The sequence below is a fragment of the Macrosteles quadrilineatus genome, unplaced genomic scaffold (assembly GCF_028750875.1).
Source record: "Macrosteles quadrilineatus isolate MER2022 unplaced genomic scaffold, UCM_ALF_1.0 Scaffold_6__1_contigs__length_79288215, whole genome shotgun sequence".
NCBI classification, from domain to species: Eukaryota; Metazoa; Arthropoda; class Insecta; order Hemiptera; family Cicadellidae; genus Macrosteles; species Macrosteles quadrilineatus.
In genome coordinates this window covers 40,510,856-40,538,814 of record NW_026542599.1, presented here as the reverse complement: position 1 = coordinate 40,538,814, position 27,959 = coordinate 40,510,856, and the positions used below count along the sequence as shown (strand labels likewise).

Genomic DNA, 27,959 nt, shown 5'->3' with positions numbered 1-27,959 from the left:
ATTTTGTAATGTTATAAACTCTTGTTAGTATAAAACCTTTAACGTTAGTAAAATAACACATTTTCCCAAAGAAAACGTTACAATAGCAGATGTACAGTGCCCGTTGAAAACTATTTCTCTGCATGCCTAACACTAACTATTTTATAGTTACCCTTGTACAGACCCATTTATTTCAAAGTGTTTAAATCCTATTTAAAGTTAATACTTTGAATAATCCCACAAATGAAAAGTTTTTCCCTATTGTGTGAGGTAAAAGAAGTGGTTTCAACTCGTATATTCAATCTTATATGTAGTTATGGAGAAAGCCTTTTTATGAAGAAACTCAATTTATAAGGAAGGGGATACATTTTCAACATAAGGGTATTGTACTGTTGTTGCCGAATTTAAATAAGACCTTTTGTTGAATATAAGAGATAACAAGTTTAGATTTTACACGTTGTATTCTCTAGCGTTCTGAAACATACCGATGTTGAGCATAATTAAACGTTTTAAAATTCCCGACATTTGTATACATTTAAAGCCAATAGTTAAATTCACTGCGAAAACGTGTGTATAGGCAAGAAGATTTAAACTGACATCTAACTACACAATTACAAGAAAACGGTAGTTGAATAAATAAGTGTGAAAATGTTACTATGCACTTTACCCTAAAAATTGTATCAGTAATGTAGGAAAATTATACTTAAGTTTATCAATTTTTAATGAAACACATTAAGGCCCGAGATCTATTAAATAGCTTGCAATCAATGTTACTACCAGCCTAAACTATCACAGTAAACATAAAAATCAATACACTTTACATTCACACATACAATAAAACCGTTTCAGTATGCTTTTACAGGGAAACTAAGGTTTCCAAAAGTTCATATGAAATCAGTAATGTTTTCTCATCCAACCGCGATTTTTTTAACCTCAATATATTTATAACTTTGTAACCTTTGAGAAAAACACAATTTCTTTTATACCGCCTAGCTTTGTAGAATTTACCATAACTAAGTTGTTCTGTGAGATGAAACTGAATGAAATCCCATCGAATAAATTCTGTGGTTGAAAATATCAACGTGAAATTTAATTTTCACTCTTATGCTTTACATTTTTGTATTGCATTGATAAAAACTGAAGACTGTAATGATATATGTGTTTATTTATAAGAAATAACTTGTTATTTTTTGCAATTTAATGTTGAATCAACCGTATCATGATAACATAATGTAGGAAGTAAGCTTAGCATAAGTTATTCTATTCTTGTAATAACGGAAACCCAACATCGTTGTGCAAAGAAACGCTTCTGTAAATTGGTTTTAAGAGACACATCTGAGCCAAAGGACAACACGTGATTCCCTTCTACTTTGGATCGGTTGACTACTGTAGTTTCCTTTAGTTAAACAAATGCGCTCCTAATACGCATCTAATGTGGAAGTTTTATTTTTTCTGTAGAAAAAACCGTCAATATTTTCCTAGTATGCTTTTTAATAACGTATTACGATCCTCATAATGTGTGTTGATTGTCATATAGTCCCCTGTCAAATGTACATATACAGGCTCCCGTGTACTCCTTCATGAGGCAGGTGTGGGAGTAGTCTTAATCTCTTCGTTTGACCTTGGAGAAATACAATTTCGATGGTGGCACTCTTGAAAATTGTGCGTTTGAACGCCGAATGGTAAAAAACAAAATGGCTGCCATCGCAAACTTGTTTTCTTACTTATGTCAGTAACCGTTAGGGTTACAAAAGAATTGTTGATACCAAAATGTAGCTATTTTAAATCTGCACAAAAAATATGATTACAGTTTTTATGTAGGATCAACCATTATTTCATAAAACATAATTTTATATTTTTCATAAATAAAATTATTCAGGGTGGATGTAATGTCCCAGGACAGTTAAATATTTCAAAAAGTACAGTAATAAAGGTGAAACACTAATATAAAGTAATACTAAAATAAAGGTAAAGCGTTGTGGACTGTGCAGATTCATATTCTATGTGCAAAAATAAGTCAAAAATATTGTATAAATTTGTTTCGATTTCGGCTTAGTTTAGCCGTAATCCGCCATTTTGGATTTTTTTTTAAATAACTCATAACTCAATATCCCTTGAAGGTATTTTTATGAAACTTGGTATAAACTTTAAGTCTAAAACTATTAACATTCTCCGAAAAAATCTTTGATTAAGCTCATCGAATTTCAAAATGGCGGCCATTAAAAGTTTTTAAAGTCAAATTCCATGAAAACCAGCAATTAAAACAAAACTTTGAAACACAATATGTAAAGTCCTTTGTATTACAAATCGAACAACACTTTATTTGCGAAAATCGGATAATAAATAAAAAAGTTATGTAACTTTTATAATTTTTTTGTCACTAGTTTCTATGGAAATTAACTTTGTGGTGTTAAAATGACTGCCATTTTGATAATTAGCATTAATAACAAAAGTTACATAACTTTTTTATTTATTATCCGATTTTCGCAAATAAAGTGTCATTCGATTTGGAATAAAAAGGACTTTAAATAATGTGTTGCAAAACTTTATTTTAATAGCTGGTTTTCATGGAATTTGACTTTAAACATTTTAAATGGCGGCCATTTTGTTTTTTACCCACAGCGTTCAAACGCACAATTTTCAAGAGTGCCACCATCGAAATTGTATTTCTCAAAGGTCAAACGAATGGATTAAGACTACTCCCACACCTGCCTCATCAAGGAGCACACGGGTGTACATTTGACAGTGGACTAATAATGGTCATAATGTTAAAGAAACATATTTGATGCATATACATTTTAAGTATATGAAAATATTTAGAATATCTCGAATATCTGGGGTAGCATATTTTTGAAAAAGGGTTTCATGTTATTCCTGATTTTGTTTTCACCACTTCAAACGTATGCTTTTTTAGTTTGTACTTATTTACGGGACAGACTTTATGTGGCAATATTTTGCCAAGCTACTGTAATTAGAGAAGGGAGGAAACCCCTAAAGCTTAATTGTTGGGGGTTTTACGTTTTACACGCTTCATTTAGAGGGAAGAAGAATTACGCCTTGTCGATCCAGTTAATGTTTTCTTTCGTCACTTTTATTCCTAAATTTATTTTTTATTTAGGCCTAAGTAAACATTATTTGCTTTTTAAGGGCCATATTTGTTGGTTAGAAATTTAGTAAAGTTTATTCTACACATGATTACAGAATTAATCTTTCCTAAACAAAATTAAAAAGTGGCAATCTCAATATTTACGTAGTTCGATAACGATTGACAAAATAGCCTTAAGTAGAAACGTATCTTATTTCGCAATTAATTAATACATAAAAATAAAAATAAAACATATACCTACTAAGTAAAAAATTCCTGGAAATGTTTTCATAAAATCATAAATTTTTCGTAAATTAGCACAAAGAAATTACAATAGTTGCCATTTTGATACCAAAAAGATGCAGTGGATGCAGGTGACTCTTGTATATATCTATATCTTCAGTACAGACCAGTAGTAGTCTGTACGACCTGTCATGTGTCTATATAACTTGTGTCTACAGTCCGTTGGTTGAGTTAATGTCCTGTATGATTTACTAGTTATCAGGGTTTTGCAGCACTCACCGTTTACCACTTTAGCCTTGTCAGATATAACAACTACTTAAGGCAAGTAAAATAGTCTAGTATGTAATGATTACACTCTGTAATGTTCTATGATTATTGATGTAAAAGCATATGTTCTTCTGAAACATGTTTGTTTCAAATAATAAAACATTCTAATCTTTATGACCATCTAATGTTAGGAATCTTCATTGTTTTAGAAACCTAAAAAACTTTATTTAACGTATATTCGCAGGGTGACTGGCTATTTCAATATAACTGAAATGCGATAAAAACTGCTTAATGAAATTAAATCTGTATAAAATATCCGTTTGTAACCTCTAGCTTATCCCTAGTAAACCAAAAGCAGAATAATACCCAACAAACTGGGTTTGAATCATTGGAACAAAGCAAATTAAGTTCCCGATTTCCCCACCAAAGAAGATTTGTCAAGAAAAATACAATGCGAAGGCCAAAGTGACAAAAATTATAAATTTAACGTAAAACAAATGTTCACATTGATTAACGCTTATTTTTATCACTATTTTAATTAAATCCTCACGATTATAAAGTCATCCATGTAACTATAGAATAACTTTTGTATTGTCTGATTCAGTGTTTATCTGTGAGATCGTTATAAGCCGGAACTGCAAGCACGACAAACGAACGGGACAATAGACACCATCAGACCTATTGTTAGCTTGAAACATTGAAATATTTTCAGTTTTTATGTGACAAACGTAAATTGTTTAGGAACGAAATATGTGTAAAATGTATTGCTAAGCAAGCGTATAAATAACTATCAGGCGTTACCGATAAAAATGTTTTACATATTATACTCTTTAATGTAGTTTTTTAATCTGAATATGGAAACAAAAAAATCTGTTAGGATATTAATGCATCGACTATACAGAACATATATTAGAAAATTATATCTCTCACCCATTTTGTTTTTTGTTTTTTTGCAGCACAGTTATTTGGAGACATTATTACATGTTAACACCGAAATGAGATTGCCTACTTGAAAATTAAACAAATAAGATATATTACCATAAGAGAATATGTATATAAATAAGAATATGGCATTTTGAGATTGTTCACATCAATGTTTAAAGAAAAAAATTAAATGCCAGTCTAACCACTACTTCATTTTTATAACATATGAATCTTAACAATCCAAGTATTCATATGTAAGGTGGTGACCTATGCTATGTTTTTGTTACATCTAATTTTTTGTCACATTGTATTCATTTATCCAAAACTATCCTTTACTGCTTCTAATTTTTATTGTTATCGTTATTCCTTGTGGCTTTTGTTGTTTTTGTTATTGTTATTGTTATTCTTATTGTTATTCCTGTTGTTATTCAAGATTGTTTATTTATATAGTATCTATTTACTTATTACTTGTTAATTGTTATTTATTCTATTATGTTCTTGCTGTTACCACTTTACTGTACTACTTTTTCTGTTTCATAAAATTTGCTATCTTATAACATTGTATCCATTTTTGTAAACTGGTGTAAACCGTTGGGAAATAAATAAATAAATAAGTAAATAAATAAATAAATACATAAATAAATAAATAAATCCATTTTATATAACCAAAAATATTTTAAAGTTCTTCAATATTTTGGTATTTACATTAAATAAACAAGTTAATAACATTTTGAACTAAGAGGTTCAACGTAAGAGGTACAACTAAGACACCTAGAAAGTTACATGTAAATGTTATCCTTTACAGAATCCTCTAAATTTGATTAAATTGCCACAAAGTAAGCTTAATTAATATTACACAGTTTGAAAATTTCCAAATAGTAAATAAATCAAATTAACACTAAACATTTTAGTACAGTAAATACGTAGTTTTTACAGTTTGTCACATAGTTGATAATAATTTTACAAGATTAAATGTATTGTGATGATAAAGATCACACAGACAGTTTCTCTCCACGAACAATACTATACAAAAAAATATTACTACTATGAAAAAAATTACTGATACGGTTAATCTTCGTACTGAACCTATATTTAAAGGATCAGTTGATACAATAAGCTAAGGCTTGTACACAATATGGCTTTATAAAACTCGTCCTTATATTATTTTTAAAGTTACTTACAAAACACATATGAGACTGGAAACTTTTAATTAAAAAGTGTCAAGGAGTTTTAATTCATGCGGGCTGGAAAAATTGAGCTTCGTTTAACATCTGGGTTCTGCATTGGACTTTGGTTACTTGCATGCAAATAGTCTAAACTCATCACAAAGGTTATATTTATTTATTGTATTTAAAGTTTGTAAAAATATATATAATAATAATATTTTTTAAGAATCATGCATCCATATTGATAGTCGGGGTGTAAAACACTTTAGCATCATGATATCTTAGGAATTGTCTTTTATACTGCTAACTTTATTTTGTGATGTTTTTTTGACATCATTGTAAAACATGTTATGATTTTCGATAAAGTTTTATGTTGTTAAAATGTTATTTGATTTTTAATATGGTGTTTTTGTGTTTTTGCCCCATAAGGACATTGAAATAAGGAATACGTGGTCCTGGGTTGGAAGAACAGTTATATAACATACGCGATACTCGGTTACTTAGGAATCTTAAAAAATGTCATGTTTTAATCGCTTTTGTTAAATTGTATTATAATTTCATATATGTTGTGTTCATTACTTACATTCCATTCTATCATATAATTATGAATGTAGACCTTTATTATTTCATGTAACTCTAAACTTACATCTACAGTATTGTAATCCATACATCTGTAACGATCACAACCTCTGGTTTAATTGGTCAGTTAATTTCCGAGTGGTTCTTTTTATTTTTATCCTTGTTTTTGTGGAAATAAATTCATTCTTTATTATTCTTCACATTATTTTCAATAATTTACGGACAATCTTAGAATCATAAGTAAAGTAATAGATACCAAGATATATCAACAACGTCAGGTGGCGAAAAAAGTTTCTTAGCATTTAAATTATCTATTATTCCTGATCCTATTGCGTAACCATATGTTATGTGTACTAGGTGAATAAAATAAAACAAATATATTAAAATGGTGTAAATACCTGCTTCGTGGTAATCCTAATGTTGCTAGTGTCGCAACTAGTTTCGACTTTTTACAAAGTCATCTTCAGGCGAAGGCGTCAAGGATGTCAAATGGTGGTCACTTCATATGAAGGTCGTCATTACACATAAATGTACATCATTACACATTAATGACGACCTTCATATGAAGTGACCACCATTTGACATCCTTGACGCCTTCGCCTGAAGATGACTTTGTAAAAAGTCGAAACTAGTTGCGACACTAGCAACATTAGGATTACCACGAAGCAGGTATTTACACCATTTTAATATATTCAACGTAATCCGGAGGCTAAATTCTAAAATGAAAACAAATATAATTACAATATTCTTAGCAAACGATGTGACCGTATAGCTAAGTATTCATAAATACAATACATTATAGGAGAACAGTGACTATATTTGTAAAGTTTAAAACAAAATATGGAATATACATTAACACTTAATGAACGTCAAAAAAATCTGTTTAAGAATCAAACATTAAGATTTTTGTGCGTGTTATAATTCCAAAAACCTAATGTGTATCTAGTAACAAGAACTTAACGCTAAATGCCAAACACAGTCTCAGATATCTGGGTAAGAGGGGCAAAGTCACTCAGTCACGATACTTGATATATAGGGAAGGCATTGTTGCAATAAAACAAATATATCTTAATCGATAAAAATCTTCTCACTGTAATATAGTGCAATATGACTGTATAATAAAGTTAGTAACCAGAAGAATATTAAGTTATTGGCTGGCTGCACTATGGAGCTTCGTGATTGGCTGCAAATTGGCTGAGGTGTTTTCCGGAAGCTGATCAACCAGTTCTAGTCAAGGTGTGTATAGTGGTAGTCGTAATATTCTACGAATTACGATATTACACTCACTAATAACTTAGATTGTATCTCCTGAATATGGATAAAATACAAAAAAAAACATACAAATAAAACAGGGCCGATGTGTCTATACATCTTTATCTATTGACTTTTAGCAGTAATTACTCAAGCCAATTGATTCTTTACTCCAAAACAATGTTTGTAATCATAGTATTTCTACCAGGAATTATACTGTTGCTGTTTATATATTATCTTTTAAGTAAGATAAGTGTATAACAGGCTAGAGTTTATTAAGTTGTATTATTTATGTATGTGTATTTCGTTGGAGACTAATATTGTTGATATTGTTGTGGCAAAAGGTTAGGTTTATCATAACCAGACTAGCCTTAATTTGTCATAAATATTCTATATTTCTTCATTTTACGGTGTTAATAAGATCTCGGAAAAAAAATCTAATTATTTTACTTCTGAAATAATAACCACCCTATTTTGGATACTACCCTATCTAGGTAAATCTATTGTATCGTTGATAATGAGAATATTTAAACTCTTTAAGCAAAATCTAGCAAAGATAAAAAACCATTCCGCAAGCAATAAACATAAGTTTACATGTGGTTTATCGCACTATAAACTATCCTAAAAATAAGTTTAGATCTTCAATGAAAAAATATTTTGTCTATGTCAATAACACAACCAATATATCCAACAGTGTATTAAAATTAATACAGATACAATTTTCATTTTACTTTCTGAAAATCGGGGTTCGCAGTGGAAAATTGTAATAAAGTGAGCCGGCCTTGAAATCATGAATTGATTTATAATTTTTCAATGGAAGAATAGCAAGTTCGTTAGGGATGTGAAAGCGTTATTTTTCCTCTTTTCAAACTGAGTTCATTGTTTTGATAAAGTTCGTCCCAGTAACCGGTAAAAACAGTTTGAAAATGTTTTAGTTTCAGTACTTAACATGAAATATAAAAAATAAATCTTTAAATTGTTTCTTTTCCATGGTTATGTGTTTTTTTTCTATTTATAAATTTTCTGATATTTTTTAATATCTATTCACTACTATAAAAACATGGTCTTATGTTTTAGGTGTTACAAAAACCTAGTATTGCAAATGTATACATTATGTTTATTTACTTTTAATAACTAAAAGACTATATATGTGATTTGGGCTTGATTTTCCCAAAGATTTTTAAAATGATTTTATTGTTCATTAATTTGCTTTTTTAGCAAATTTTCCATATTGATAATAAGCTATTATCGCATTTATAAAGTATTATAGCGTAAAACAAACTAGATACATTAAAATAGCCATTTAATTATTTTGGACATGATGAAGTAGTGAAAAGTCAACACTAGCATTCTTGCAGTTAACTCTCTTTATAATATTAGATATTGCGTAGGCATAAAGATACTTCTTAGTTAGATGTTTTGTCAAGAGTCTAGATAAGAGTACTTATCTTCTCAAGGGCGAAGAGCCTTAGTGAAATTACTGCTTTATATAGCATCAATCGAGTAGATGTCTCAAGTAATCCCTCGAAGGGTTGTAATGGCAGGGTGAAACACGATTATGACCTTAAACTAGGAATTTTCACCATGACATGATGTTTGGTGGGAATTAAGCCTTGTCTAATTTTTTACACTGTTTCTTAAGATGTATTGTGTTCTTATTTATATACGTTTGTAGGTACACAGAAGTGAAGCTAAAACGTAAGATTTGCTTTATATTTTCAAATGTAATTGTTGAAGAGTTCAACGTATGTATATAAAATAATATAATAATCAATGATCTTTGAAAGAATTCAGTCAATACCAAATATATATTTTTAAAAGTTTTACCTTTTCGATCGTTTGAAACTGGACTCAGTTATCTTTGGGAACAAATTATAAAGCCAAGGCCATTCTTAAAATACCTATATTTTAAGAATGGTCTTGGTTGTTAATATTACTCAATAATATTCAACCTGTATTTCACCCATGTCCGCTTTAAAATATTAACCATGTTTTGTCGGCATCCTATCCGTAATTATATACAATGTTTTATGAAGTATATTTACTGCCTATATTGGGTTTAATATAACATATAATTTGCTAGTGTTAGCTTAGAGTAAGAAGAAGTATTTATGTCTAAACTCAACTCAAACATAATACAATTTTAGTGCACCACCTAATCTGGATATTCTTAACTTACACATTTAAATGCTACCCAAGGAAAGTAAAATTTCCTACAAAACGTCATGATGAAAAATATTTAGTTACAAAATCAAAAATACCATAGCAATATAAAATACTATACAAATTTATATGTAACACTATTACATAAATTATGGTATATTATTACTCTTTATTAGCAATGTGCTGAAACAATCACTCTGCAACTACTTAAGTCATTAAATCAACCAATAATCACAAGGAATTGTTACTATAATTATGTCGCAGAGTTAGGTAATTACTTCAAAAATAATGATTGATAAACTTATTATGAATATGAACAATAAAGTATATACCTAAGAAAAAGAAATATACTCCTTATTCGTACTACCCCACACAAACCTGATCTTATTGCAATTTCTCTGGAACCAATGTAAGCTAAACCATAAACTTTGTTTCCTATTCTGTCTTTATGGGTTTTCTCTCTTTCCAACATAAGCAGTGAATAAATAGAATGTAGCTTTAACTTCGTAAACGAAATACTTATTTTTAAGATTCAAGCTATATATTAATCACATTAAGATATATTTAAAATGCATTTAATTGTTTTTGTTAACTTACAATGCAATTTAAAATGGATATACAATATTAGTGTAAACATTAGTATTGCTCTATAATAGCATACTAATATACTTTGATATAATATAGGTAACCAAAATGTTTCCATTCGTCTGAACCAGTTAGATTAATAGTTTCACAGCGTTATAGCGCCAGTTAAAAATTTTACAATACAGTAGAGTAAAAAGTGTAGAAAACTTAATGATTAGAGAGAATGGTCACATATAAGAACTTACAGAACATTGACACATTAGCAATGCATTATTAAATTCAATATCAAAATATAATATTATAAAGATACATTAATAAGACATTGAACCTATCGCAATTAACTATTTATCTATTTAACTTTACAAGTATTAAGAATTAGATCATACTAAGTAGTAAAGATACTATATAAAACAACAGCAGGATCCATTTTTGATGATTCAAATCTGGAACCCATTATATGGGTATGATCTATAGATATTTTAGCCGTAATTGGGCTCTTTAAATCACCATAATAAATTAATTTAATTTAACCATTTAAACTTAGCATGGTAAGTGAAATGAATGGTATAAAATACCGAACAAAAGGCTGTCTATTGGGACACGGCTTGAAGGTCAAGCATATCCCGGAATCTGATTCCAACTTATTCTACTTCAACTAATTTACTCACTCTCAAAGCTTATTTAATTATTTTAATCTTTGCTCTGCCTTGGTAAAATAAAATTGTCGGTACAAAGTCTCACTTCCATAGCAACTAAATAAGGTTAATAAATTTAATCTCTTGCCTAGAGTGTTTAAATTACACATTTATAAAAAATCTTTTATATGATTATCCCTAATATTTCTCCAATTTTAAGGAATACTATTTTCTCATAAATTATAAGAGTTGTTAAGTATTTATTACTTTTCTTTTATTTTTAGTTTTATTAGTTTTAATTATTCCAAATAAGTCAATCAAAATTAATTAACCAATGTTTATATTTACAATTTATTATTATTAGAGCTTAAATTACAATTCATTTCAATATTAAAATTATCATATGTTATTAGGCCTACATCAATTATATTATATCACATTGTATCTAAAAAGAGTATTCCATTACTAAGATTGGCAATACTGTAAATGCAAGCATTTTAACTGCTCTAAAAAAGCTCAACAATTAACTTTTTTTTACAAAATATGAGACATGTGACTGATGGAGATTGAAAAGAAGCAACAATGAAGATCCATAAGGAAAAGTGAAAATCAACCAAGAAAATTATATTCCATTTCAAGAAGAATTAAAAAAACAGGAAGTGATTCCTTTAATGTTAATACAGTAAAACAAAATACAGTCAACTTGTTAAAAAACTATAACTATTTTTCTTATATCTATTTTAGTCACTAAATTAGTTCATTTTTCAAACAATAAATTATCAATATTTCATGACAAGAGTATTTGAAAAGAAGTTAAGCCTGTAAATAACAAGTCATTATCCGTGTTATGTGCAAGAAATAAACTATCCACTGTAGTTGTTTAACCATCTTACTTCTTAAAATATATATAGACTTCTCATTTTTACTCTGAAACACATACAGTTGAGAGTAAAAATATTACTATGCTGCAAGATAACAATAGGTATGATGGCGTCTATTGTGTCGTTCGTTTGTCATGCTTACAGTTCCGGCTTATAACGATCTCACAGATAAATAGAACCAAGCCATTCAACTGTTACACGGCAAGTGTATAACAGTAAGGATGTAATTAAAATACCTTTGATGCATAGAGGTACTAAATGCAAGAAGCTGTTTGCCAAATAAGTAATATTAGAAGTTAATATAGTGTTAAAAGCTAAGTATTTGTTATAGAAGGCTAAAATAATAGTTATATGCACTTATGGAAACAAACTGTATTAAGGTAAAAACTGTTTTAAACTTCGTACACTTTACAGAAGTTTATTACTTTAATGTACAAATTTATTATTAATATTTTTTTTATACGAGTTTATTGAGATTTTACAGAGTACAGACACTACTAGCTCAGAGATTAAATTTTTTGTTTATTCATTGGTGACGACAATGTATAATAAACAATGAGTCCTGCACAATTCCAATAACTGCGAAATCATATGGGACATTACCTTAACCAACGGACTGTGAAACCAGGTGATATACAGACGTATCATGATTTACCAGCTGGGCCAGTCTGTTATGTAGCAACTATTTATACTGTATAATCAAGACTAAGGTATGATAAAAGCTACTCGTCTTTGTGGACAGAATCATTTGTTAAAAGCCCTGTGTAAAATGTTAAATTAATCACTGGTCTATACTGTAAACCACTTTTAGTTTAGGAATAGTCAATTGATTGGCCTTATGGTACAACCATACTATTATAAAATTGAGGTGGTCTGTCACTCTGTCTGTGCGGCTCTCACGACTAAAATACTAAACCGTTAGACCCAAAATTAAGCACAACTTATTACTAGAGGTTAAAATACCTCTATGGATTATAAGGTATTTTAACCTCTAGTAATAATTTATATATTGTGATCAGGAGGCAAAAACAACAAAAATTAAGCACAACGATGGTCCACATCTAGGAATGTCTTATTAGGCCTATTCACTTCCCTGAGTTCCTTTCGAGATACGCCCCTTGGATGTCCACATTTTTGAGGTGAGGTTTTAAAAACTATGATATTAATTGCTCTCTATGGAAGCATGAGAAAATTCACAATGTTAAGCTTTGCGTTGTCATTTCAATAAAAAAATCAAAACTGTCAAATGATAACCACACAATTTTGAACAGCTGATCCAAAAATAATAAATAAATAATTAATATTAATTAATTAGATAATATAATAATTAAAAATAATATTGACTTAATGTTGTAGGTTTATTTAGGCTATTAAGAAAAAGTTGTCATTGTTTATTTAATCTAAAACTTTGTCGTTGATTATAAATAAAACTTATATCTACAATTATACTGTAACTCACAAGATGGTAAATATATAGAAGATGGTAAATGGTGATCGATTTCGATTGGACACTCCATTCATCATCACACGCAATTGGCGACAATCTGATGATGATTGGAGTGTCCAATCAAAATCGATCACCACTTTTATTTATATTTCACCGTATTGTGTAAATATATGTTTCAACTGTTATTATACGTATTTTTATATACTGTACTTTCCGTCATATTTAGACACATCTTTAGGCTTACATTCAGCTTTTGTTATTTTACGGCTAAGCTAGTGCTTGCTATCAATGGAAGCATCTTAAGGCTTACAAGCAAAAGCAATCTAATGGGAAAACTATTGATATCTAGAGGGACTACAAGTACCAACTATTTAGTTGGATTTGGATGATTTTTTATTGAGTCAATACAGACTCTAATTCTTTGTAATAAATTTGTTATTAGTTTTTTTGTTTTAAGTTCAGTTTATCTGGTGGCTTACCTATAGAATTATTTTTTAATGACAATCAATTGAGTCATAATTTTTCTTACAACGGTTAATTTTGTATGTATTGTGTCTAAATTAAATAAACTTTAAGCATTTGAGAAATATATTTGAACATTGTAAAATGTACAAACACTGAAACAAAAACATTAAAATTGTACAACTGACTCACAACAGAAAACAATAAATAATTAACCAATCAGCTGGTATTAAAATATAGGAAAATAGAATATTATTAATTGACACTAGATTGAATATATATCAACTCTCCCCTCTTAATTCTTAGGGAGGATCTGGTCAGTGTGTCTGGTCCATATCAATCAATTTTCCATTTTTATTCTGTACATGACATTGCCCACTCGACTGATGATCTCTCCTAATCTCCACTTTTCTTTGGATGCATAGTTCCTCGCTTGCACCTTTTGTCCCACACTGAACTGTCTTCCAATCTTCCTTTGTTCAACTCTAAACCATTCTGTTTTATCTGACATGACGTTTAGTTTAGTTCTGATGTCTCTGCCAAACATCATCTTGTATGCAGACATTCCAGTTGTAGAGCTTGGTGCCTTCCTCAGCTGTGTGACTAATGCGTCGATCTTTGTTTGTATGTCACCTCTCTCCCCCACCATTGAATTTAGCCCCTTCTTCACCGTTTGTACGAATCTTTCTGCTTGACCATTGCTAGAAGGGTGAAATGGTGCGCATGTTCTGTGACAAATTCCATTTTCTTTCAAATAGTTTTGAAAAGCCGTGCTGGTGAATTGTGTCCCGTTGTCTGTAACGACTGTCACTGGAAGACCAAACGTTGTAAATAGATGTTGTATCTTTTTGATACACCATTCTGCTGTAGTAGATTTTGTATGTAATATTTCTAGCCATTTAGTATGGGCATCAATGATGACTAGGAAGTAATTTTCATTCATGGGCCCAAGGAAATCCAAGTGTATTCTCTCCCATGGTCCAGATGGTTCTTCCCAGGGGTGATTCCTGTCTTTTGGAGGTTCATTTCTCTTCTGGGAACATATCTTACAGTTTCTGACCAACTCTTCAATGTCTCTGTCCACATTCTTCCAGTACAAATAGCTTCTTGCCATTGCTTTCATTTTTGTCATCCCAAGGTGGCCCACGTGTAGTTCTTTGAGTACTTCTTTCTGAAGAGATGAAGGTATCACAACCCTTATACCTCGAAAAACACATCCTTTGTGTAATGTGTACTCGTTGTTGTTTAATCCCATTGTCTCAAGATCATCTCCATTTTCAAGGGCTATCTTGACTTTAGAGAAAAAAGTATCCTTCTTCGTATGTTCTGAAATTGTCTCTTTGGTAAGTGGTAGCATAGATATTTGATTCATCTGAAATTTTGAATAGAGATCTTCACCTTCTTCTAACTTTTCTACTGGGAATCTTGAAAGAAAATCTGCATTGGAGTGGTCTGAAGTTTTTCTGTATTCTATTTTATAGTCAAAACCAGCAAGGAAAAGAGCGTAATTTAACAAACGTGTAGCTGACATTGCAGGTAGGGATTTTGAAGGATGAAAAATAGATACAAGAGGTTTGTGGTCTGTGACAAGAATGAATTTCCTCCCATAGCAGTATGGAAAGAACTTTTTTACACCCCAATAAATGGCAGTCGCTTCCTTGTCAATTTGACTGTATTGATTCTCACTTTTACTCAGTGATCTAGATGCAAAGGCAATTGGCTTTTCTGTTCCATCATTTAGCCGGTGTGAAATTACAGCTCCTAAGCCAGTTGGTGATGCATCTGTTGACAGTATTAAAGGTAATGACGGATTGTAGTGGATTAGAGTTTTGTCTTTGGCAATGTCCATTTTAACAGATTCAAAACTTCTTTCACATTCATCAGTCCATTCGAATTTCTTGCCCTTCTGTAAGAGTTTGTTCAATGGGTTTAGTTTCTCTGCCAGTTTAGGTATGAACTTATTGTAGTAGTTTGCCAAACCTATGAAAGAACGTAATTGGTTGACATCACGAGGTCGCTTTGCTTCAACAATCGCTTTTACCTTTTCAGACCCTTTTTGAAGTCCATTTTCATCAATTGTATGACCTAAGTAAGCAATCCTTTTCTGAAAGAATTTACACTTTTCAAAATTCAACCTAAGGTCATGTTCCCTCATTGTATCAAGGACTAGCTTCAATCTTTGCACAGTTTCTTCATAATTTGATCCTTGTATGATAATGTCGTCAAAGAAGCATTTAACACCACTAATTCCTTGTAGTATTCTGTCCATGAACCTTTGCCATACTGATGGTGCTACCTTAACCCCAAACATCATTCTGTTGACTTTGTAAAGACCTTTTTCAGTACTTATAGTTTGCATATTTGAACTTTCCTCGTCCATTTGCATGTGCAGGTAAGCATTGCTTATGTCCAAGGTACAAAATAGCTTGCCTCCATTCATTTCTGTGAAAATGTCCTCTATCCTAGGTATTGGATGTTTGTCGTCTTGTATCACTTTATTCAGTGTAGTTTTATAGTCTGCACATATTCTTACAGATCCATTGGGTTTAACCACTGGGACAATTGGCGTTCCCCACTGAGCATTGTTTACCTTAGTGATTATACCGGCATTCTCTAGTCGATTGAGTTCGTCTTCTACTTTTCCTTTAAGTGAGTATGGAACTTGCCTGGGTTTGATGAAAATGGGCTTGCAACCTTCTTGAAGGGATAAATGAACCTTCTCATTTGGAATACATCCAATTTCTTTTTTGAAAACATCAGAGAATTCTGTAAGGAGTTTAGAAAGATCACACGAGTTTTCTTGAATAGTTCGGATATCCCCAATTTTTAAGTTAATTTCCCTAAGCCACTCTCTTCCGAAAATAGGTTCATCATTTTGTCCAATAACATACAGCTTACCGAAGTATTCTTTGTCTTTGAAGTTAAACTCGACATACACAACCCCCTTTGGTTTGATAAGTTCGCCCGTGTAAGTTCTTAGTTGTACATGAGTTTGAAATAGCTTTTTACTCAAATTTAGTTTCTTATAATCCTTGTATGATATCGACGATAAAGCTGCTCCTGTGTCCAATTCCATTTGAATTGGCTTTCCTTCTAGTGTAACTTCAACCATGAACTTGTCAGAACCATTCATTTGTATCTTATATGTGTCGTACGTTGCGTGGTCAATATCACTTACATTTTCACTGTCCTCGATCTGGTTGATATGCCTAGCTCTGTTCTTTGCCATGCAGACCCTGGCTAAGTGACCGACCTTATTACAAGAATTGCAGAATTCATCCTTGTACCTGCAACTGTCAGCTTTATGGAATTTATCCCCGCATCGATAGCACCGTCCACGTAGTTGGTCAAATGTAGAGCGAACTGTGTGATATCTTTCGGTCTTCTTGGTTGGGCCTTTGCTTGCATATTGTTGTTGTTGCGGCATTTTTCTTTCAGTACTTCCTGTTAGCTTAAGAACAGCAGCTGTTGTAGGATTTGATATAATGCTGCTCTCAAGTCTTGAGGATTCGAAGGAAATTGCAGCTTGCACTGATTCTTTGAAAGTACTTGTTTCTTTCTGTAGTAACTGCCCTCTTACATCATTATCTTTGAGTCCTCTAACAAACTGCATTCTTAGTAACATGTCTGATACCGATTTCCCACATTCACATTGAAAACGACAATCCTTTGCTAGTCTCTTCAGTTCCATTGAAAAATCCATCGTTGATTCGTCTTGCTGAACATGGCACAAAAATTTGTGTTGAAGAGATATAACACTAGGTAACGGTTCCAAATAATCCTTCAACACTGTTACCACATTTTTGTAATTCATCTTGTATGGATCATCTGGAGAAACAAGGTCTTGAAGCTGTTCATGTAGTTTTGGTGGAAGCACTGCAAGTAATGTGCAAAGTTTGGTTTTATCATCAGAAATTTCCTTCAAGGAAATAAAGTTTTCAAATCTTTTAACGAAGTTTGTAAATGATTCTCCTTCATCGAACGGATCAAAAGCAATATTTGATGTAACAGAAGGGTGTAGACCTACTGAAGACTGATTCGTAACTGTGGTTGGGGATTGCAGTTTGTTTCTTAACACCACTTCGGTTGTAATGTACAGCTCTTCAATTTCACTTCTGCTAGTTGCTAATTGCTCAATATCTTCTTCATCAACTAAAGATTCGAGTTCAAATTGAGCATTTTCGAATCTGTTCCAATATGTCCGTAATGAAGACAACCGCACTGTGACTTCATCACTACTCATGTCTTCTCTAACTGTTTTATTTTGTACAATTGCATTGTAAGCTTTCCTAATTTGAATTTTGACTGCAGTTAATACCTTTTTAAGCTTAAGTATTTCACTCATCCTCGTCGCCAATATTGTGTCTAAATTAAATAAACTTTAAGCATTTGAGAAATATATTTGAACATTGTAAAATGTACAAACACTGAAACAAAAACATTAAAATTGTACAACTGACTCACAACAGAAAACAATAAATAATTAACCAATCAGCTGGTATTAAAATATAGGAAAATTGAATATTATTAATTGACACTAGATTGAATATATATCAGTATGTGTAATGTGTATGTATACCAGCTCAGAAAAAATTCCAATCTAGGAGGTGTTTGTTGAAGTGATATTCACAGGGGAAAGTTTCTATTTTTAATTGAAGTCTAAGCAATTGGTTTGTAGTACCGTAATATTTTACCAAGCAACTACAATTAGAAGGGGGAGGAAACCACTAAAGCTTAATTGTTGGGGGAATTCTTAGTTTTACACGCTTCATTTAGAAGAGGGGAGAAAATACGCCTTGACAGCCAGCCACTGTTTTCTTGCGTCGATTTCGTAACTTATTGTGTTTAAAAGACTCAATAAATAATAAGGATTTGTCTATTATTAAATGTGCCTAGATAAACATGACTCTATTTAATTTATTACTGATTTAGTATTATTCGTGGATTGCTAAATTTAGATAATGAAGATTATGTAGTTGTTTTCCCAGAAAATGTTTTTCCAATGTGTTTGGTAGCACATACAATATACATCCATGATAAATATAATCAAGAAAATGTAATGTGTATAAATTGTGTTTAATTTGACATTAAAGCACGTATGTTATAAACAGTAGTTATAAATTTAATGTATACACCGTAGTTAAATATCAACATAAAAAGATTTAATTTCGAGTATTATACCTTAACGAATTTCCTGAACAAGAAAAATGTGTTTTTATGTAAACAAAACAATGATGACCACAGACCACAACTTTTAGTTAGATGTTATTTAGCGGAGCAAAGCGAAGCGAGCGAAGCTCTTATACAACAATCCTGCTTTTGTTTTATAAATACTTCTCCTGAACGCCTGAAGCGATCTGCACCAAATTCAGCACAATAATAGTAACCGACATGGGAAGGTATTTAAATATAAAATGGTATAAATCAGACCACAGGGCTTTTCTCTTCAAACTATTGGAAATTTAACTTGGGCCTTATGGGTTAATTGGTTGTACTGACATTATTTGCGATATAACAATAAAAAGGTAAACAAGAGTCGCAGCATATGTTAGGCAACGAATCATGTAAATAGCACATTACAAATACCGTACGGAGAAAAAGAGAAGAACAATCGGATTCATATCCTTAAGTATAATTTGCTACAAAATGAAAAACTAATATTATGGTGGTCCGAATCTTTAATTTTGATCCCCTTGTGTTTCATCAAAGTTAAAATCCAGGGCTTTTACTAAATGGCCCTATAACAGTCCTGTTGGTCCAAGTCAGTAACAAACTACTTAAAGTATCGGCCTCCATTCTACATTCATCCTTTACTCAAATTTAGGTCTATACGTACCTAAGCTGTAATAATCAAGATTGGAAATATTATGTCAATGATATAGCAATAAATTAAGTCTTCAGCTGCAGAGCAACATATTTAGAATCTTCTAAAATATATTTTGAAAAATCATAGTTTATGTAAATGATATTGCTGCATTTCTTTTACTGTTCTACTATCACATAATGCGGCAGTTACCTACTAAAGATGAAAAGATCTGTGGTCTAGTAAAAAAGCCACATAGTAAGAATACTATTTTCAAGACGCTTACACGATGTTTAACATTTAAAAGGTCAATAATCAGTAAGTTTATTATATTTACAGTATTATTTACATACGATCGTCCATGGTATTTTGTTCTTACAGCCCCTCGACAATCATTAAGAAGGGTTTAGAAGACAAATCGTCCCCTAACATGTCAATTATAGGGCCGTGGCTTGAGAAATTATACAGACCAGGACAAACAGCTGTTTCTGGTACATAAAGCTTATTGTCTATTCATTTTTGGAATTTAATAATTGAACCACGTCAATTAATGCTTTAACACTTATAATCGAATATTTTAGACTTGTCTTTTAAGTCACATCTTTCATTGTGCAAAAGGGACGTGGTTTCGATTTAATTACTACGCCTATTCATTGGGATGAATTCTAATTATGTGAAGGTAACAGTTGACTAGCACTATTAAAAAAAAATGTTATTCCACCTTTGCATTCTTTTGCTTACTTTAGTTGCCCTTATCATACAAATTAAATGTGCAAACAATATACACAATTGCAGTGTACCTAGACTAAAATGTAACTAAAAATACAAAATAACTTCTTCATCAGCATTGTACGTGTTATTAAATTTACGGAAAGTAAATAAAGATACGTCTTATAACACTTAAAACATATATTTACGCTTATACTGTTACTCGCAAGACGGTAAATATACAAAAGATGGTAAGTGGTGATTAATTTCGATTGGACACTCCAATCATCATCGGACCCAATATGCGAATGACCTATTCATATTGGGTGATGAATTGCGAATGACCTACATTCGCCAATAGGCGAATGTTGATTGATTTGCCTATTGGGTCTGATGATGATTGGAGTGTCCAATCGAAATCGATCACCACTTACCATCTTTTGTATAATTACCGTCTTGCGAGTAACAGTATAAGCGTAAATATATGTTTTAAGTGTTATAAGACGTATCTTTATTTACTTTCCGTTAAAATACAAAATTAAATTCAGTTCCATATATTTTTAATAAACATACTTTAATGACACAGTATAATACAAAGACAGCCATTGTGCATAACCTTTTAAAAATACAAATCTACAGAGGGGGAAAAAAGTTTACTGCATAAACGCTGAAATATATTTTCAAATCGTACACAAAAATAAATAATTGTGTGACATAATTGCTTACTTAAAAAAAGAAACATACATACATCCTACTATAATATTATAAATGAGAAAGTTTTGATGTATGTATGTATGTTTGTGACAAGTAAACACGAAAAATACTGGTCGAATTGGGCTGAAATTTGGCATGATGATAGCTCACATTCCCGATTAACATATAGGCATATTGTTATTTCAAAACTCCTTTCAGGCTTCGCCCCAGTGGCTCTGGAGTTTCCCATGTTAACCTTATGGGTATTTAAAAGAAATTAAACAATTTTGTCAGCTGATTCGACCAAATAAAGTTATTCTATTACATTCAGTAGCATTAAAAAGCTATAAGGTTTACCAACAGGGTGCAGCACTATTATATATTTTTCCATTGTGATACCAGGTAATTTGAAGTAAGCAGCATCAAAAAGCTGTGATACACTATGAGAACTGTCATAGTAGGATTTTTACAGTAATGTTTATTTTTTTAAATTTAAAACATAATTTGTGATATTGTGTGAATGTTTTATAATTTACTTTTTTATATTGTTCAGGTGCAGGGGTAGAACAGAATGGCTATTGTAGTACTATACTGTTTATACTATACTATATCTGTAATACTATAGCATACCGTAAATATAAAGAACCAAATTCTCTCAAGCCTTATCCACTCCCATTGCAAATGCAAAGCTAGAGTATAACTGCAATAAGCATTTTATACTTATACGCCAACCCCGTACGAAGAACGGGTACTCTGCTAGTAATTATATAAATTTCACAGCTACCACAGCTGCTGATTATTTACTAGACATTGTCAAAAATTAATTTACTAAACTTTCACATTTCAGAAGTTGTTTCTGTGTCCACCACCGCGTCTTGCAGTTATCTCAAATGAAATCTGTCTCTCTCATTCAGTTTAACAGGTCGTTTCCTGGCATGGTGTTAAAGAAATATTAATTACCTCATAAAAGCATTGCATCTGCTTTTATTAGCATTTTTAGTTTAGCTGCAACTGTTTTTGTACACGTAAGACGTAAATTATACTACCATTATTGTTTATGCTTTTACATTTTGTAAAGGTAAATAAAAACTACTTAGTTTCTTGTTGTGCAATTTTCAGTTCGTAGGTGTAAAACAATAAAATAAGATGTACGTAATATATCTTCTTTTAATAATTTAAAATATTACTTTTATACGAATAACAATTCACTTTTTTATAATAAACTATAAGAGAAGAAATAATAATGTATCTAGATGTAATACTACGCCTAAAATAATTTAAAATGGTGCAAATGGTGTTACATGATTACTATTACTAAACTAATATCTAAACCCAATATGCTAAGTGAAAAAGTTAAACTTCAAACCCTAATTCACACACCTTGGCCCTTGGCCAAATACATTTATGGTTTCAAAAACATTAATTTGACTACTGTCAATTTTAAGCATAAGATTTTGTATTTATACTTTTATAAAAAATGTAACTGACTAAAAACTTTATTTATAAAAGGGAGATGGGGGAGAGAGAGTAAAGGTTGTAATCCAGTTTTTAGCGAATTTCTCATATAGGGAATAAGCTATTACCGAAGTACCTACTCATGGTAAGACCTGGACCCGGGACCAATTAATTTTTTTTCGTTTTGAGGTCCCTAGAGGCCAAAACACCACCTGTTCGTTAAAATTCATATATATGTGTGGGTGTGTCCGTTAGCGCGATAACTCGAGCAAAAATGATCCGATTTTGATTAAATTTGGCATAAACGTGAAAACCTACATTTATTCGAACGAGTTCGCGAACCAGCATGATCGGGCTATGAGAACGGGGGTATATGGGGGTTTTATGGGGTAAAAATAGGTTTTTCGAATTTTTGACCCTAAAAACCAGAAATTTCACAATTTCTTTCCAAACCATTTTGTAGAGCTTCAAAAACAAATAATTTAGTATATTGAAGCGTTATTGTGCGCCTAACAGTTATGGAATTCACACGTTATTCTTATGGAGAATAAGTCAACTGTTGTAGTTTGCTTTTTTATGAACATGTTTTGGTCAAATTCGGAAAATACATTCATTTCTTACTACACTATTAACATTTTACAACAAAAAAACATTTTTTACCCTCCCTGTTGCAGCAAACCTAATTACTCCTTGAAATAATTCTATTTAAATAAGGAATTTCACTTAGTCTGCAGGTTTGCTGCAGCGGGGGTATTTCTATATTTACCAGCGTCACCGGAAGAGCAGGAATGTTAAGGAAAAGCGTGATTTTATGTCTCTATTTAAAATAAGGTTATTGTTTTTATCAAGGTTATTGTTAACCATGGATCAATAAAATTTAATCATACGTCATATTCTACGTACAAGTTTAGATGTCAGCGATTTTCTAGGTGTTGATATCAAAAGATATTTTAATAAAACCAACACGCTACACACCACTTAAATATGTGCCAACCATGGAGTCCTTTGGCATCCTTCTTAAATGAAATTCACCTCTAACTATACCTAACAATGGTTATACTTAGTTCAAAAAATATTTTACATAAAATAGATACTTTTTTCGTTTACAGTTGATTTTGTAAACAAAATGGATATAAAACTTGTTTTAGTTGGATTTTGGTTAAGAAACGAAACACAACGGAGTTAGAAACGATGACGTTTGTCATCTGTAAGTCTAAAGTAAAGTCTCTAAAACAATTAAGCAGGGGTTTACTAGTAAAATATGGGGGAGTTAAAAAGCAGACGTTTTAAGCACTTCTAAACTCTTTGTTATACTGGGAAGGGAGATTTATTGCTGCTTATTGGAGAAGCACAACGATTATTTTACACGTTCCGGTAAGTCTAGAAAGTTCAAATGAAAATTATTTGACTTTCAAATTTTAAAGGCATAGTGACATGTGTCTGCTAAAAGTTGTGTGATTACTTTTCCTGTATTTAAAAATGCTAAAAATCAATGTTGCCCAAATTTTGAAAAAAAAATGCCAAATGTTGTTTAGTTTACAGAGAAAAATTATATACTTAAGGTCACTCTTAGTAATATGTCAGAAGAAACATGTTCTCTAAGCATGAAATACCTTTGGGACATCCCTGCGTGTGGAAATGTACATTTATATTTGTTATGTTATACTTGTGAGTGAGTGATAAATAAGAAATTAGTTGACTGAAATGTTGACATCGCACGTAAACTCGTTCTTCTTTGTGGTAAAATAAAACGAGCATTTATAACACGAATCAAAAGTAAAACCTACATAAGTATAAGGTAAAAATATTTGGTATTTCTGCACATTTACAATAAATGAAAGCGATTAAAATGTAAAAATTTGCATAACAAGTTCATTCAGATTGCGAGAAAAGTTATTTATAAATAATTGACAAAATACTATTCCTCAAAATAATACTTTGATCGTAATTTTTTATATATTTTAAGAGTGTTTGAGTTTTTACATATAAATTACGATTTTTAAATATTCATAAAATATATATTAATGAATTTTCCCCCAAACTGTGACACCTGCAACGGTTTCATTCGTTTTCGTTTCATAAACGCCAACATCTTTTACATACATGGCCATTTTCACAGAAATAAGTATATTACCATATTTTATGTTTTTTTTTTTATATATTGGATAACATATAACACGCAATACAAAACTATCTTTATTTACTGTATTAGTAACAATATTTCCTTGTCTTTTCAACTTATATTAAAACCACTAACAAGTTGTCTCAGACTTATTATCATTCAAAGCTGAGACTCAGCCTAAGTGAGTGTCTCTTCAGTCTGTCGTGATTCTCAATAAACTTACAAAACGTCTCTATCAATTCTGCTGTTCTTTGGTATTAAATTATTTTGGTTTACATGACAAAATATTATCTCACGCGAAACAATACATCTCTGGTAGATTATGATAGAGGTATTCCTTAAAGCGATTTGGTTTATTGAATCAAAACTTCAAATTAAATTACCCAATGCAAACTCGACTTGCCAAGCAATATTCTACTCACTGAGGCAATTAAAGTTAACTTGAATCCATACTACTTAATATATCGTATACTGTATTTGTTTATCCCAATTTGTATATTCTACACTAATAATAATAAAAATATAAATTACTTTTCCATTAAAATTAACTTTTCATAGCTATAAATTATAGATTTAATCTTTTTCCTTGGTAGGAACACTTATATTCACATGTTATTAATCAAAAATGTATATTTATAATAGGAATAATCATTATTCATTAAGTTACCAAAACTGCTTATACGTTAGTTGTAAGTTGTAATGCACAAATCAAAACTTTACGGCGATTTCACGTATAATTAACTCTTAAAGCTGATTAAAGACTCTTAAAGTTCATAGAAAACAAAATTCATACAAAAAAAGGTCATAAAAAATCGTTATGTATATTATTACGTTATTATTTCTTGTTTATTGGCACGTGGACATCGGTGTTTTTAAGATAATTTCAACTATAATATGTTTATAGTGTAAAAAAAATCAATAAAGTCTTGTAACAGTTGGATGGTTTTTGTACAATATACACGCCTGTGTATAAAATGCGGTTTTCAGTTGTAATATTATTTAAAGTATGTGTAAAACAATTTCCAATTGTCATATTTGTATTGCAATGCAATTAAGTTTATTTTACAAAGTCCATATCAAGCAACAAACAAAACACATCATCAACTATTGGAGAAGTTAGTCAACACATACAATCTAGTATCATCAACATCTGATTGCTGGGGAATAGCTGAGATACAATGGGATATACTAGATTGAAACTATTTGGTTGGATTTAGGACTGTTTTAAATCAAACTTAAGTCATATTTCCAAAAGATTATTTATTATTAAATTATTAAATACTTGGCTAACACTTTGATTTTATTCTTGTTTTCTTTATATTGGTGGGCAAAAGGTGTCCCATTAAGGAATCGGGCTGAACTGTGATGTATTCTTTATGTAGTCTAGGACCTGTTGTCTTATTAGAGTGTGTTAAAAAAGGGGAGTTGGTACCTTTCGCGAATCCAATGTTAATTAAATGGGCTAACAAGCATAAATTTAGGTACCATTATCTCCTCAACCATTTGAGCTACCAACCCCAAATTTTTACCACTTTTTAACTATGATATTATAAACATGCTGTACCAAAATAATAGTTCCAATACAAATATTTCTATATAAAAAAATAAAATAAAAATTTACTCGTAAAAATTATTATATATATTTTTCTTATTACAGGTATAAAATTGTTTTCATGCAACCTACCTTTATTAAACTGCTAGGGTAATCCCATTAGGTAGTCCACAAGATGCATAAAAAAATTCACTGATGTATCTTTAACCGTTTTTAAAATAAATGTACCTAAGATAAGAAAAACACAAGTTTCGGGAATTCGCATTTAAACATAACACATACGTCTCCACCACTAAAAACCTCCAGGTTTCTTCTTCTTTGTCCTCCAATTTTCTCTTCGTCTTTCTTCTCTGCACCCTTCTCTTCTTGTTTTCTTCATTTATTTCCTTGTCAGCTTTTCTTATACGTTCGGCATCGATCCGTTTCAGGCCCAAAACCGTGAATTTGCCGGGATTGATCTGAATCCTTTTTAATACATTGGCTTTTCCTACAGCTCCTTCATTAAAACTAATCACAGCATCTGCAACTCCTAGCCTAAGGGCATCTAGGCCTACAAAAACAGTTTTAGGTAACCTTTGCCATATGGTAGCATTAAAGCTCTCGTTAGGATTTTGCGTTCGGCCATGGAGGCAGCGAGAAAGCAAATCTTTGTTTGTTAAATCCTGGTATATAGGTTTCATTACCTCACACACAGCCTTAGGTAGAGGGTGTAGGTGCTTATAAGTTTCTCCATTCAATTTAGCTTTATTATATTTGCACCAGGTATCATTCGTTTTTGGGCAGTAGTCGTGCATAGGCTCGGCATCCGTCGACATCCGGTGATAGAGAGTAGCCCATATGGCTTTTTGCATATCCGCTACACTGCTCAAATTGCTCCTAATTGCTTTCCCATAATAAGTTTGCAATTGGTCAATTTCAGCCCCTGTCAGGCGACCAACACCTCCTATAAACTTGTCATCGCTAAGTTTAGTTTTTTTGAAGTTCCGCTTCAATGTTCGTAGGCGGGTACCCATACGTTTTTGTACGTGGCCCACGCATTCCAGTTTGGAGATTTCAAATTCATCTCCATAAGGATTGTTCTCCAAAACTGCTGAAAACCCTTTGGAGTCCCCATCTCCAAGATATTCTTTATATCTGAGGCCCAGCTTTTCTTCAGAACGACCACACAATGCTTTGGCACCTTCCACCTCCATCCCACCACTCGAGCCGGTGTAGTTTGCTTTACAACCTAATTCCTTATGTCTAGCCATTTTTTCTGGGTTTTCTATGTTTACTTTATTTACACAACCAGTGCAAAATTTGGTAAGACATTCAGTGTCCAAAACCTTGCCACTGTCGAAGCTGGTTACCGTTATGACACCATTTAGGGAAGTATGGCCCCGCTTCTGCCATGTGCCATCAAATGCGGCTGCAATATTGTTGTCACCATCATTTAGTTGAATGGCTTCAACTGCAGCATTTCTCATTGAGGCCTCACTAACCTCAATAGCAGCCCTTGAAAGCTTAGCTGTGTATTTAGTAAATTTAGTACTTGGAGGTGCTAAATTCATCACGGCAGAAAACATTTTTGCTGATTCATTGCCTTTCCCGATAGATCTTAGGGCGTACGCAAACCTTGCATTTGTTTCATACATGTTGTGAATGGCTTTGGATGACATGGCATTTGAGGAATTGGCACATTTGGTACATTTGATCACTAACTTGTGAACCAACCCCGCGTGGAAGTTTGGGTCAATATCTAGTTCAACACAGTTACTGTTGGCGCAGAATCTGCATTGTGTAAAAGATTTTATGAGGCCTGAAATCAGTTCTAAGTCAACAACTAAGTTTACCTGAGATTCATCATAGCTCAGCTCATTTGGGAGCTTTGAATTTTTTAGTTTCTTTGAAGCAGATGACTGTTTCAGTGTAACCTGTTCATTAGGCCTAGGCCTAGGAGTCTGATCAGCAGTTGGAGGA

At 31.6% G+C, this 27,959-nt stretch overlaps 1 protein-coding gene across 1 annotated transcript; it reads right to left on the bottom strand.

The window, feature by feature from the left end:
- Positions 1 to 14,007: 14,007 nt before the first annotated feature.
- LOC128997482 (uncharacterized protein K02A2.6-like) lies at positions 14,008 to 27,250 on the bottom strand. Its single transcript, XM_054423121.1, has 3 exons — positions 27,010 to 27,250; positions 26,283 to 26,550; positions 14,008 to 16,954 (listed from the first exon to the last, which is right to left on the bottom strand). The coding sequence occupies exons 1-3, from the start codon at positions 27,248 to 27,250 to the stop codon at positions 14,008 to 14,010; spliced, it is 3,456 nt and encodes a 1,151-aa protein (XP_054279096.1).
- Positions 27,251 to 27,959: the final 709 nt, after the last annotated feature.